The sequence below is a fragment of the Xiphias gladius genome, chromosome 15 (assembly GCF_016859285.1).
Source record: "Xiphias gladius isolate SHS-SW01 ecotype Sanya breed wild chromosome 15, ASM1685928v1, whole genome shotgun sequence".
Taxonomy (NCBI): domain Eukaryota; kingdom Metazoa; phylum Chordata; class Actinopteri; order Istiophoriformes; family Xiphiidae; genus Xiphias; species Xiphias gladius.
Genome location: NC_053414.1, coordinates 23413473 through 23428016, shown reverse-complemented (window position 1 = coordinate 23428016; position 14544 = coordinate 23413473). Strand labels below are relative to the sequence as shown.

General features: G+C 42.5%; 3 protein-coding genes across 3 annotated transcripts in view; all 3 read right to left on the bottom strand.

The window, feature by feature from the left end:
- The window catches only part of LOC120800463 (adhesion G protein-coupled receptor L1-like), a 28236-nt gene extending 22982 nt beyond the window's left edge, over positions 1 to 5254 (bottom strand). Inside the window, exon 1 of the mRNA XM_040146587.1 lies at positions 4481 to 5254. The gene's annotated coding sequence lies outside the window, so the exon portion shown is untranslated. The remainder of the gene's footprint in view (positions 1 to 4480) is intronic.
- Positions 5255 to 7029: 1775 nt separating this feature from the next.
- On the bottom strand, positions 7030 to 8335 carry LOC120800813 (nucleoredoxin-like protein 1). The gene is made up of 3 exons (XM_040147176.1): positions 8100 to 8335; positions 7530 to 7619; positions 7030 to 7387 (listed from the first exon to the last, which is right to left on the bottom strand). The coding sequence occupies exons 1-3, from the start codon at positions 8333 to 8335 to the stop codon at positions 7030 to 7032; spliced, it is 684 nt and encodes a 227-aa protein (XP_040003110.1).
- Positions 8336 to 10288: 1953 nt separating this feature from the next.
- LOC120800798 (nucleoredoxin-like protein 1) lies at positions 10289 to 14434 on the bottom strand. Its single transcript, XM_040147159.1, has 4 exons — positions 14401 to 14434; positions 10996 to 11267; positions 10794 to 10883; positions 10289 to 10664 (listed from the first exon to the last, which is right to left on the bottom strand). Exons 2-4 carry the CDS (start codon positions 11229 to 11231, stop codon positions 10289 to 10291), a joined length of 702 nt encoding a protein of 233 aa, XP_040003093.1. The 5' UTR covers positions 11232 to 11267; positions 14401 to 14434.
- Between the last annotated feature and the right edge of the window lie 110 nt (positions 14435 to 14544).

The following is a 14544-nucleotide window of genomic DNA, read 5'->3' as shown; positions in this document are numbered from 1 at the left end:
GTCATTTGATTTTCTTTAACCTGAAGAAATGAGTCTCTTATAAAGCTGCAGGAAGGTTGATTAAGCACTGATAAGTTTCCTCACATATTTCTCAGGATCCTAATCCTGCCCTCAGCAGGCGCTCTCTGAGTTAAAAACACGCTGTTTCCTAGTGCCCTATATGTCTGAGAATCTCAGACTTCAAGAGTGTGTTATTAAGTGCAAAGTCAGATATGTCAGAGCCTTCAGAAAAATATGTTTTTTCCAGCTGTAATTATGACTTGGACTAGAGCTGCTGCAATCAGCCGATCAGCAGAAAATTCATCTGCAGCTATTTTGATAATTAAATAATCGTCTGAGTCATTTTTTAAGAAAAAAAATTACCAAGATTTTCTGGTACCCGTTTCTCACGTGAGGATTCGGAGGATTTGATGCTTTTCTCTGTCGTACATGATAGTAAATTGAACATCTGTGGACATTTGAAGAGACATTTGAAGACGTCACTTTGGGCTGTGGAAAATTATAACAAGCATTTTTGACTATTTCCTGACATTTTATTGACAAAATGATTAATCACTTAATTGAGAATATAATCCGAAGGTTAATCTATAACGAAAATAATCCTCTTTTGCAGCCTGTTTTTCTACAGGGCTTGGACAAACAACATATTTTGCTGCTCGCTTTGGAGGTCTTGTTGGGTGAACGTCATTTAATAGTCAGAAAATCATAGTTACGGTACTAGCACCATGCAGCCCCTCCCTTTGTTTGCTGCATATCTGCTTGACAGGGTTTCTGTAGGGTTCACCAAGTTCAACCCAAGACTTTTTAAGAGCGTTTTCATACCACACAGAATGTACTTTAATACCTGTTTCATGGTCATACTGGCCAAAGCATGAAAGTATGATGGAAAGTAGGGATGATTTGCACAGAAATATTTATTATATCACATTTTTCAGTACCTCCTAGCAATATATAACAATAATTCCAAATGATATAAATAATGAAATTAACATGACCTGAACCTGTGTAAACAGCAGAAAAAGAATGAATGGTTTGACCAATGGAAAATTATGAACTCATCTTAAGTTTGTTTAAGTTTTTGCTAAAATCAACTCTTACCAGTTATGAGACGATAAACTTCCCAGCTACTGTAGCTGGCGGCAGCGACAATGTTTGCTACTGGACTGCCATTGCTGATGGAACATCTTCAAAAAAGGGTTGGACAGCCTCCCGCAGCACAATCCACTGTCACAGCAATCCCACTTTTAGCTTATAGGTGTAATACGTCTCCGACCAGCCTTCAATCAGATACACAAACGTTTTACAACTAACATACATTCATTTATGCATATGGGCATATAAGTGTTGTATTACTGTAAGACAGACTTTAAAAAACGTGATTCATCCTTTCTAAAATAGCACATTGTGTTATTGTGATTAACCCTCACAGAACTCTGCTCTTAGTTTTCACAATAAAACAGCAGGGAAATGCTGCAATAAAAGTCAAAAAGGTGTTATAGTTCCTGGAAACTGTAAATTTTAATATGTGAAATGACGGGGAACCAAATGTCTTGGGTTTGGCTAATTATTCTTAATGGATTCTAATGTTTAACATGTGACACACATCTACGGTTGCAGTAATGTGTGAATGGTATGATGCCGCCTGAATGCATGCTGTGATGGAAAGTTGGAGAACCTAGCACGAAAAATGGTGTGTATCTGAGCTTTCCCTAGTCCTACAGCATTTAAAAAGACCGCATCATGATACATCTGAAGTATAACATGAGAAATCTTTACCTTTTTTACTCATTTAGAGAAGTTGCAGCCTTGTGCATTAGATGTAATCTTGAGCTTTTACTCACTGCACAGTAATATGGCTTTGATTAAAATTTATTTTTTCCATCAGATAAAGCTCAGCCAGACATGAGCAGTTGTGTGCAAAAAACAGATTTTGAGCAAACACTGAGATGACATGCAGTCTGCTGTCTGTTGTACTCTATGTCCCTTGAAGCCCTTTTGTACTAAATAAGATTCTTGTGTCAGCATAACCTGTTACTATGATATAGGCTGTTTCATCGTGTCACCCAGACAAACTCCTGGGCAAAGAACAGGATTGTGATCCCGAGGCGTGAATAAAACCGCTTCTGCTTCTTCTTCTTTAATCCTTGACTGAGGTGTGACAGAGCAGGGCCGCGTGTATCCGGTAGCTTTTGTTTGCAGGAAGGCAGGACAGGCTATGGCTGGACAGTAGGTTCGGACAGTATGACGGCTTATCCTCTGAGATGATAGAAGTGTTGTCTCCCTTCAGAAATTTTGCCATAACGTGCACAAGAAGGAAGGTGTAGAGGTACCTTATTTTGTCAGCTGTTTAATTCATTGGGTTAAGCGAACATCTTAACAGATTAGTTTTCAGAAAATTTACTATATATATCTATCAAGGTTTTTAAAAAATTACATACCATGATAGAAAATTGTATCCATATTGCCCACACTGACTGGATATTATGAGCATAATCAAATACAATATATTTGAAAAAATAGCTATCTATATTTAGCAATGCAAAAGAGATTATTTGATTATTTGTGTTTTTAGAGGCAATTTTTGAGAGAGAAAAACAGTGATAATATGGATGTGACAACCAAACAGGCAAACATCACTGCTGATCTGTCTCCACCACAACAGGCAATCATATCACTGAACTGTAAAGCTGCAATCACTCCCAGTCCCACACAACTATAAGATACACAGCAATATACCAGCAGTTACGTGACTGACAATTGACTTAGCAACTATTTTGATATTAGTCCATTTTCAAGCAAAGATTCAACATGTCACAGTCTGTGGAGTCTTAATTTGTTGCATGTTGTTGTTATTATTGTTATTATTATTATTAATAATAATGATAATATTGGTCATATATGATCAAGGTTTCTGATTGTAGGTCAAACAAAACAAGGAATATCACATCACCTCAAGCTTTGAGAAACTGTGATCGGCATTTTCCCCAATTTCTTTCTTGTCAAAGAAAAAAGAATTGAGCCGTTAAATGTCAAAATGATTGGCAGATGGATCGATAATGAAATTAATCATTAGCTACAGCCCAAAAAAAATTGTAATATGTAACATCCAGTCACGACATTGATACTGCACTGATATATCGGCCTCCAGCTCTGAACAGGCCTGCATAAACGCTCCCAGCACAAGCAAGCTGACTGACTCAGTGTGTTTGACTGATGCAAAGAGACATGATAGGAACCTATACGAAGTGGTCCAAATAGAGAAAAAGACAAATAAGGTGCATTTTACAAGGCAAATGAGAGAAAATCCATCCAACCTGTGTCGTGCATGCGTGCATGTGTGTATGTCTGAGGGGTTTAAGCAAATCGATTTCCCTTTTTTCTCCTCATTGATCGACATAAGCCATCCCTCCATGGAAACAAACCGTGTTTGTTGTGTCCTTCCATCTAACATGCACACTGCAGCCTCACATACAACTAGGCGAGTCACCTGTGTTCGCAGTCATTTCTACCCATGAATCCATTCAAATCAATCGTCATTTTCGTCCCTCATACACAAAATCGTAATCACACAAATCGAATAACGCACCACAAACAATACCTTCACACTCAAGGTTACTAATGTAGGAGAAATTCAGCCTGACAGAAGAGTAGGAGTCCTGTCAGCCAGCGAGCTGTTTCTTTCTACTCTCATCCTCCCCACAGCCTTTCTCCTCTTTCATTTCGTCTCCTTTCTCCTTGGCATCTCTTTCTCGGTCTCTCCCCTTTGCGGTCATTCCTGCCTCCCTCCCTGGCCTCCTCCGCTGACCCAGTCCTCTCTTCCCCTCCCTGAAATATTGATAATGGACTTTCACTGGGTCTGCGTTGTCTTCCTCTCTCCGTCTCTTTTCTCCTCATGTTCCCATCTGGGGTCAGTCGCCAAAGCAAACCTGCAAACATTCGAGCCAAACCCCGCATCACACAGCCCGTAGTGTGCATATTTACACCACTTTTAACTGCAGCACACCACAGGCACTGCAATGGAGGTGTGCGAAAATGGACATAATTGGGCCTACCGGTGACAGACACCTCTGGTGGGCAAAGCGTGGGACACCCTGAGTCATAATGCCACTTGCTCCCTGCACACCTCAGAGGCCCAGAGGAGGCTAATCACGTGCCCATGAATATTTCACAGCACCCATGCCTCACACTCCTACACTACTGACCCAGCTTTAATGGCAGCCGGCGGTATGAGGCCCAGCACAACGGCACATCAGACCCCTGTCCCTCAGCGATCAAACGGCCCTTGGCAGCAGCAGCGGCGGCAGAGGAGCGGAGGAGCAGAGGGGCAGGACACCTCCGCTGTCCTCTCAGGCATTGATCATGGATGTGCCCGTGTGCGTGTGGACAGGGGGAGGGAGAGAGAGAGAGAGAGAGAGAGAGAGAGAGAGGGAGGGAGGGAGAGGGGCGGGGTGCATCCTCATAGCCTATATCCATATCTTACCGTCAATCCTCCGATTCCTCCTCCTCCTCCTCCTCCTCCTCGCTCACTGCGTCTCCCGCATTCCGTCTCTCCGCGCCCTCACCCACTGTACTCTCCTCCCTTTCCCCCGCTCCGCTTTGCCCGACACATGAAAAAGAAAAACGAAATGTTCAGTGGGGGAATGGCAGCGGGCGACACTTGCTGGGCTACACGGCAGGCATTAGCTCGAGAAGTCCGACAACAACTGGGCGTCCTCCCCCCGGTGATCGGTGTGCCGCGCAGGGCTCTGCTCTGCTGGACCTCACACCCTCCCTCCGTCCTGTCGCGGCGCGTTGTCTTCCCCGCTGTGCTGTGTGACTGTGCGTCACGTTGGTATCATAATTCCCACGGGTTTCATGCCCGGAGACGATGCGGGCTATGGGCCTTATAGCTCCGGTGGATGAAGGGAGGGAAAAATTACACGATCACATACGAAAACAATAATTAGTCGCAAAGGAACGCGCGGACCGCGGCTGCTCCGCTTCCCCGCGTCGATTTCTACAGCTCGTCGAGCCCGGTTGTCATGGTTGATCCTGTGCTTCCGATGTGGTTCAGTTACATCCTTGCCATTTAATGGAAAATAACGTCGACGTGATAACAGCCGCTGTGCATATCCTTGAAGAATCGTGATGAGGCGCAGCAGCACATCAGGACGGACATGGGAAGATATCGGGCTTTTTAAAAAGGCAGGAATCGCGTGATAAAATGATGCTGAGGTTCAAAAAAAAAAAATCAAAAAAACAAAACAAAAAGACAACAGCTGGACAACCAGGAGAGATAAGGTTTCCCGCTCCTGGCCTCGCCTTGCATCCGTCCTTCTCTCTTCTTCCTCTTCTCCTGGCGCTCTGTCTCTGTATCTCTCTCTCTCTCTCTCTCTCTCCATCCACTGGTCCGCTTGTTGCGCGTTCTGCAATCGAGAGCGCGCAACGAGTGTGTGCCTTTGTGTGTGCACGCGTGTGTGTTCGTGTGTGCGTTTGTCTACGTGTGCAGGGAGAGGGAGAGAGAGAGAGAGGGGGGGTCTTCGACGATATTATCAAGGTTTGTCTTAGTGAGCAACAATAAGCTGCTGTGTAGGCAAAAGGGAAGGGTGGGGAATAAACAGCAGCTCTCGTTTAATTAGGCCTCTGTGTCTTTTTACAGGTTTGACCTGCTCGGATTTAGGTTTAACATTTACATTTCTCCCACGAGAGCCCGAGAAAGGGGAGTTATTGTGTTTGCCATGTAGCCTGTGCAGCATAGTGCACGTCCAGAAAGCACGGGCATTTGCAATATTTCCATTACCCTTAGGAAGAGCTTTGTTTAGAGCAGCTCTGACAGGAAATGTGGCCTATTTGTCCGTCTGTCTGTAACGCTGGGTGCTTTGCCATAAATCATCATGTCACTGTCATTTATAAAGCACATCAAACATCAAACCTACCAATCAACCGGTCACACCTTGTTGATGACACCTGACGACACACGGGCTTTATCATCTGTCTGCAGATGCATTGTCATTTGCTCCCGCCATTACTGCCATTACTCCAAGAAGGCAAAGAAGCACAAGATTGCTTTGCGTATTTGCATTAGTGGCAGCATATGCTTGAGGCTCAGGTCACTCGGAGGAGACGAGAAGGAAGAAAACCTTCCGTCTTCCATCGGTCTGGTGAGAGATCAGGAACTGTTGCAGATGCAGATCCTGACTGATCACATAAAAGCATCATCTGTACAGTTTATGTGTGCGAGGAAGTGTGAAAAGGCTAAACACAGTCTTCAGCATGAAAGAAGATGAGTCCCAGTCAAAGGAAATCACTCATTATGTAGAAAAGCCAGTTTCTCCATCATTTCACTTGACTCCCTTTGAATAGCTCTGATTGCTTCTTGTGCAGTCTATAGAGTACAGCTAGACTTAATAAACACTCAAAGCACAACACTCGCTAACAAAATTAGTTTAATGGTGCTGAATAATTCATTGATTTAAGATTATGCATGGCATGTTTTGATTGGAAGCTGCAAATTATCATGTAAAAAAACCCCCCCCAAAAAAAACCCAGTGCATTACAGAGCTGTGTCGTTGAAAATTGAGAAATGGTTGTAATAATCTCCTGGGTGTAATGAAACAAGACATAAGGGTAAGCGTTGGCTCAGACCTAACCTTGGATTGACCGTGTACTTGGCAGCATTCAAAGATGTTAAAGACAGCCAATTCCAAGCCGAGGTCAGCACTGGTTAGCAGCATTCATTGTTCCTTCAGCAGGGTTTTACATGACCTTTTATTGGTTGTTGACATATGCACACCCACTCATCCTGGAGCTGTGTTTGCAGTAAGAGCACAGTCATTGCCTTGCACTGATATAGAAGAGCAAAGGCAGTTTGACATTTCTACTTCATGAATAGGATGAGAACTGTCTCCATTTTCTGGTTTTGTTTGGCTTAACAAGACAGTGTTACATTGGCAGCACAAGTAGACAAAGCCGAAGACGAAGCTTTTAATTACTCAACATGGCAACTTTCTGGGGGAATCCACAGTCTTGTCCTCTTGTTCTTGGTCTCCATCACCATGACCCTCCTCCTCCTCCTTGTTCTTGTCCCTCCGCTCCTCCATCCAGCTCCGCATCTCCACCTTCGCCCCACCCTCTGCGCTTTTTCCTCTTTTTTTTCTTCTTCTCATCTTCCACCTTGTACTTGAGTCTTCTCACGGGGTCACTGAAGCTACGCATGGACTTCTCCTCAAAGTCCTCGTTGATCATGAAGTTCCTGTCGATGAGCTCTGCCGCTTCCTGCCAGCCGCGGTAGCAGTCCGGGCCGAGGCGGAGTATCTCCTCCACGGCATTGGGGATTAGGACGGAGCAGTCAGGACGCAGCACCACCACTGTGGGCAGCTCCTCCACATTAAACATGGCCTCCAGCTCCCTGTGGACACACACACACACACACACACACACTGGCACACACGTTGGCATACAGCTAATGGATTTTTTACAGCTAGGTATATTTACATTACAATCATCCACCAGCAGGCTGTGCACACAACTAACTGGCCTGTCTCACACACCTCCTGTAGGGGTCCTCATAGGCCAGGAACAGACACTTCTTAGGCAGCTCTTTTAGAAAGCTTTCTTGCTGCTCCTCTGACTCGTCCACACTGATGGATGGAAGAAAAATCACTTTGCCGTGAGATATGGATGGACAGGTTTGGTGCATTTTCCATTTCAAACTCCAAAAAAGCCTATCCAAAAGCCAATTTGTTTATGTTTGTACTGCTCTTATGAGGACATTTGGTTTTGACAACGATGGGAATACATGAGAGGGGATGACTGAGAAGGAAAGATATGATGAAAGACATCCCATCTGAGATTATTTTGCCAGTCCTTATCATTTGAGACTACTTCAGGTTTAAGATTAAGGTTACACACACGCCTAGAGTATAAATGCATGACAACACGGGCACACATAACTGTACACGTACACACACAAGGGGTTTAAATTTAAGTTTAGCTTTGGGGTAATAGGTATGTTAAGCATGAAGTTGACAAGATTAAAAATAGGTTTCAGGGTTTGGGAATAAATGTGTAAGTATAGTACAGTAATATACCCCTTGAATGTGTGTCTGTGTGCGTTGTACCTAATGTACAGGAGAACCAGCTGAGCAGAGCGATCCACATAGAATTCATCGGTCAACCGTTTGAAGAAGTTGGTGAGAGTGGGAGCAAACTGCTGGCAGCTTTCACATGCAGCAGATGCAAAGAAGAGCATCAGGATGCGATTCTGCAGGCGCATGAGAATCTCACGCTCTGTGTCCAGCTCATCCTGGTCCTTGTTGTTCTTCACCAGGACCCGATCAATGAACAGGTCCACCATGGTGAACGGTCACAATGATGAGGACTGAGGCTTAGGAGGCTATAGGGAGAGGCAAAACAAAACAATCTCTTTACACTGGTTTAACAGGGTATCAATAAAAAATGCACAACACTGCATATAGTGAAAGAACATACAGAGAAATAGATAGTTGAGAGTGCCCAACGTGAAGAAAGCGCAGAATAACTAACAATGATATTGAGAAAGTCTTGACATTAGCAGAGATTTATTTTGCGTACTGTATGGTTTCATGATGCCCCATATATTAGACTACATGTTTCCACTCAGTCACACACCAATCTAGTAATCACATATAATCTTGCTTGCTGTTCATTCGGATAATCCTCACAGTTGCTTACCTCTAACAAACATTTTTTTCCCCTTGAGGCAGCAAATCCAAAAAGAGAACAGCCTTCAAAATCTAGTTTTTTTGTTCTTTTCAACGCTCCCTGGGTAGTACTTGAATCAGTTCCCAGCCTGTCAGTTTGTATTTCAGTCACTCATTGAGTGCGTCTCCTTCACCTTAATGCCAGTAGCTGTTCACTCCCTCTTCCTTTGTGTCCCTGCAGTCCACCTCCCTTCCTCTGTGTGGGAGGGAGGGATTGAAAGACAAGGTGACAGTCATTTGTGTGTGTATGAAGGCAGTGACTGAGCGAGCATGCACTGTATGTGTGAATGGAAGCCATAGGAATTACTGAATAAGAGACGTGCTTAAGAAAAGAATAAGACCTTAATGAAGTGCGCCAAAGTGAGACCTTTATTATTCAGTAAGTAATCGAGGTGCAGAACTGCAGGGAATATCTGGTTAGAGATAGTTTGATTCCCTCTGCAGGGAACAGCACAGGCGGGCCATAAAGCCACCTCAGTGACATACAGACACACTTTGTTTTAGTGGGATAGATAATTTATTGGGTTTTTTTGTTTTTTTTTAGAACTTATACTTAACTATTTAGTAACAAAATAGAAATCTCAGGAGATATGGCAGGATTAACATAGAGTTGCAAAATAATGCTAAAAATAAATAACATATACACGGTGCTTGACAAAATACTAATTTGACACCAACAGGCGCCAGCGCCTAAATTTAGTTTAAAGCTGCAATGACTTTTGTTTTTTTCCCACTTGAGGGCATAAAAATGCAAAAAGAAAGTTTTTTGTTGTTGTTGCTGTTTATGAATTACCTGGCCAGAAAAACCGAAACAATGACCTAAAAGAACCTAAAAAAAAAGTCTGTAGAGTTGCACAGCTGGGTTTTTCACTTTATGTGATCCCTTACTCTCTACAAGTAGTTATTTGATCCACTGTTAATACACAGATATTTATTTGTGGAGCTTTAAATTGGGATTCTGGGGCTCAGTGCTTCATATCAACAGAAACATGTATATGCACATGTTGTGTTTCTGTGTTTGAAAACGGTGACCTTTGCTCTTATGACTGAAAACTTTTTATTCTTAGTTAACTTTAGTCATTAGTTGGCCAAGTGATTAGACTAGACTGGATCATATTTTAGACATAATAATAGTTAGAATAAAGATAATAAGAATAATACCGTATGTAGCAGTACAAACAGAAATAGAAGTATATTTCTTAAAATAGAGCAACTCAATCTTATTTAATTCCTTTCAACATTTTATGTGATCTGTGCAGGGAGGCACAGTTACGTTATGCTTCTACATGCCATTACACTTTACCTCCTGGCAACACGACAGAAGAGCTCTTTTCAGTGTGTGTGTGTATATGTTGTTTTTTTTTTTACATTCTGATGTACATGCCATTAAAGACAGAGAAAATATTTCTTAAAGAGCCTGTGAATAAGCTGCAGTATTGGTAGCTAAGAATTAAGTATTTAAGAGGCTGGACTTGAAGATGTGCTGTAAGACAGTTACTATAGAAGATCAACACAAAAGGCTTTGCCTTTATACTGTATATATGTTTTTTCGTTCAATCGTTGTCTCTTTATCTTCTCCTCCATGTTCCTTTATCTCCCTCCTTTCTCTTTGTATCCCATGCTCTGTCTTTCTCTTCCTCCTCTTGATTTCCATCTTTGCCCTTCACCCATAACTTCCACCATCTCTTTTTCCTCTTGTCGTCCTCTGTCTTGTACTTGACTCTCCTCACAGGGTCGGTGGCACTACGCATATTTAGGTTGTCAAACTCCTCATTGAGCATGAAGCTCCTCTCAATGAGCTCCGCCGATTCCTGCCAGTTATGGAAACAGTCAGAACCAAAACGATGGATGTCCTGCACAGCATTTGGAGAGAGAATGGAGCTGTCAGGACGAAGGACCACTACTGTTGGAACATCCTTCACCTTAAACATGGCCTGCAGTTCCCTGAGAAACAGAAAAACACACACAGTCATGAAATGTCATAATTTGACTTGACTAGGCAGCTGACTTGCTCTAAAGACTAATGTAGCTTTAAAAACAAAGTCAACCCTTCTTCTCCCTCCATCCACCTACTTCTTGTATGGGTCCTCAAAGGCCAAAAACAGAACCTTTTTGTGCAGCTCTTTGAGGAATCTCTCCTGCTGCTCCTCTGACTGGTCCAAGCTGCAGTGGAGAGATGGAAATGGAAATCTTATGAATCATAAATCGGTGTGAATGTGAGTTTATACAATGACATCACTGCACCAAAGACATAAAGAGAAGGAAGGATAGGGACCTGATGTAGATGAGCGCGAGCAGTTTGGGGTATTCGATGTACGCTGGATCTTTCAGTCTCTTAAAAAAGTCATTCAGAACTGGCACAAACTCCTGGCACTTTTCACACTCGGCAGTTGCAAAGAACAGCATCAGGATGCGGTTTTCAAGGATCCCGACGATTTCGCGCTCCGTGTTGAGTTCATCCTGGTCCCAGTTGTTCTCTACCAGAACTCGGTTAAGGAACAGGTCCACCATGATGAAAGAAAAGCAGTGGGAAAGGGTGAAAGCCCTCTGTGGAGCGAAGGGGTGTTAAATATGTAAATGCACTTGGCAGATTCATTTGTGCTCATGTAAATAGGTTTTTATCGCTTTTAAATCTTCAAAAAAAACACAAGAATCATGTTTCCAATTCAACATGATGGGTGGCCGACGCTCTGTTTTTTATACCAGTAGGTTCAGGCCCAACATACTGCTAAGCTGAAGACTCTCAGTTCTTTCTCCTGTCACTTGTATTTCCTCTATTCCCCTATTTCCTCCTGATGAAGCACTTTTGTTTACATAAAATCACATGATTTTCAGTGCACTAGAGGAAGCTATTCAGACAGTAGGTATTCAGAACCATAATTGTTTCCATAAACTTGAGATGAATTACATCGCCATTACATGGTAGCTAGTGATTTATATACATGAATATATGAAGGTACAGTATCTCTGCCGCCTCTATGTACAAACACAGATCAGTGCAAAATAGTGAGTCTAGAATTTGGTGACTTATATCACAATTTGCTTTTGACCATCTTCTTTAAATGGAGGGAAACCATCAAGTCCACAGCAGATGCAGTCATATAATCCTAAGCATGATATAAAATGGTTTGGCAGATGTGTCCAGTTATTATGGAGACAATATTTGTAACAAGACAGACTATGTGGACTATGATTGTCTGATATGTTTTCATTCTTTTTAAAGGAGGAGATTTTAAGACTTATGAAGAAAGACAAACACTCAAAAACTTTACAACAAAAGGCCCACATTTGTAACCATCTCTATATTTAACAGTATAACAGCATTGTGGGTTGATTTTCTCTTGAACCGGTGCAGCTCAGCCTACTGAAGGACAGCCAGTCTATAGGATACGACAGTTTTTGTAGACAGATGTAATCGTAATCTAACCACACCACTGGAGCACAGACAGAGCCAGCGGACCAGCAAGAATAAGGCTTTTATGAGATGGCGTTTTCCAAGAGCATTATGGTCCAGAACAAAAAACTACATTTGAAATAAATTTCACATTTAGAAATAAAGTTCAGCCCTAACAGCTCAGAAATGTACTTTATCTGTCTCGCCCAGCCTGTATTTCACTGTCACAGCAGTCGCTGCAGGCTGAGAATTGACAGCGATAACCTCACAAATTACATTTGGCTCTCTGGCTCTGAGCTGTGCAAGATCTATTTGAGACTGCAACTTTGGGTCTGAAACTTCCAAGGCTCATGCAGGAGAAATATGTTTGAAATTGAGCAGCTTTGGACCTTACCTGGAAAAAGGGGGATTTATTGTTAGACTCAGAAAGGTCAGAGCTTAAATTCTACATTTGGAAAAGTTATTTCACAACCATCCGGTCCACTTTTTGAATCTGATCGATCACACCTGATATAATCTAGCAATACTGCGTTGTTTTGTTAGTAGTTAATTTAATAGACCATCAATCTGTGTATGTGCTGTGGCAGATGAATATACCTCAAGTAATTTACCTCACCTTGAAACTCCTCAACTTCCACAAGAAAAGAAATATATCCAGAGATTCTTCTACCTTTCAAGCCATTCTCTCTTTGATTTGTTTTCTTTCTTCCCTATTATTTTAGTGAAACCTTTCACTGCCTCTCCACCCCTCTCTCTGTAATTTCTTCACCCTGCACACTGTGGTCTACCAAGGGAGATTACAGATAGCTGTAGGTGTGGCACTGCTGTAACTCAGGGGCAGAGGTTGCTCCTGTGTGTGTGTGTGTGTGTGTGTGTGTGTGTGTGTGTGTGTGTGTGTGATTTTGTGTACTGTAGGCCTTAAAACTCCAGCTCAACAGCAGCAAGCTTATTACTTAAAGACAAGAAGGGAGGGAGTAAAGGAAGGATGAAGGAAGAGGACAAATTGGATTGCAAAGGGAGGACAGACATGTAGGTCAAATGGTGGAAAGAGAGACAGACAAAATAGAAAAAAGAAATGAAAGAAAAAAGAGAGACATATTCTATGGGAGCATCGAGTGAGCGCTCCTAACTGGTTCAACCTTCTCTTTACTAATGCTGCTAGTTGGAGTCTCACTAATTACTCATGTCACTCTATTACCCCTCAGAGCATAATAATGATTCTTTTGCATCCTGTTATCAAGGTGATTTGACAGCCAGGATGCGGAGCGTCAAGGAAATGAACTGAGAAAAGTCGATCGTTTGAGTCAAGCCTGGTTCTAGTAAACCCCAGAAGGTCCTACTGTAGAGAAGAGGCTATTGATCTGCAGAGGTGCTCGGAGAAAAATACCTGAGTTAATCTCGGAGTTGGGTGAGGTAAATATAGAGGTGAGGAGAGAGAGCAATCTAATAGGATTAGTCTGAGTCACACAGACTTGCACCACTGCACGTGGATGCACATACAGACACACAGGGCCACCTTTAACGCAATGAACGTACTGTGGACACGTGAGCACACACAACACATCCAAAAGCTTTGAGCCATGCAAGCTGCATGGCGTCATGGGTGGCAAAGTCCGTCTCTTAATTAAGACCGAAATGGTCCTACAGTTATCGGATGTTTGCGAAAGACATTCATGTTGCCCTCAGGATGAACAGTAAAAACTCTCCATTCAGCGCTATCATTAGATCAAAACTGTGCTTTATTGTCAAATGCTTTCAAATGCATAACATTCCTATGACCCTCTATTGTACTTTGTGTTTAGACCTAATTTGCAAATGTTAGCATGCTACCTCGTTAAACTAAGATGATGAAGATGGTAAATATTACCAGCTGCACACTAGACAGTTCAGCATGCTGGCATTAGCATCTAGTTTAAATGACAGCTGTGCCTAAATACAGCCTATTCTCCTGTCAGTCTTCAAGGATGTGTAACCATAGGCTGTATATTAAAAAAAAAAAGTGTCAAACGTGGTCAAAATTTTTGGATCGACTGTGTAAACACAGTGAAGGAGGAGGGGTACGGTGGCCAAACCGACCATTATGCACTGGCAAGGAAGGCAAACACCAGCAGGCACGAATTAAAAGAATTGTCTCAACTGGGTTGTGGGAGGTTCACATTTATACTGAAATTAAACTGCTGTGTGCCAGAAAAGGAGGCCGTGCAGAGTGTATTTTGATGTTTTAGCCACTGGAGCTCTGGCTAGAAATCAACCTACAACTGTTAAAGTGTCGGTGCTACCACGTACTTTTAACCGAGCTTTGGAGACTGCTGCTTGAGTGTATCCCCTCTTGGCCAGAGGTAAGGTCTGTAAAACAAAACAAACAAAACAAAAAGAAACACACACACACACAAAACCAAAACAAGCTGTTCATTATAAAAAATTTTTATT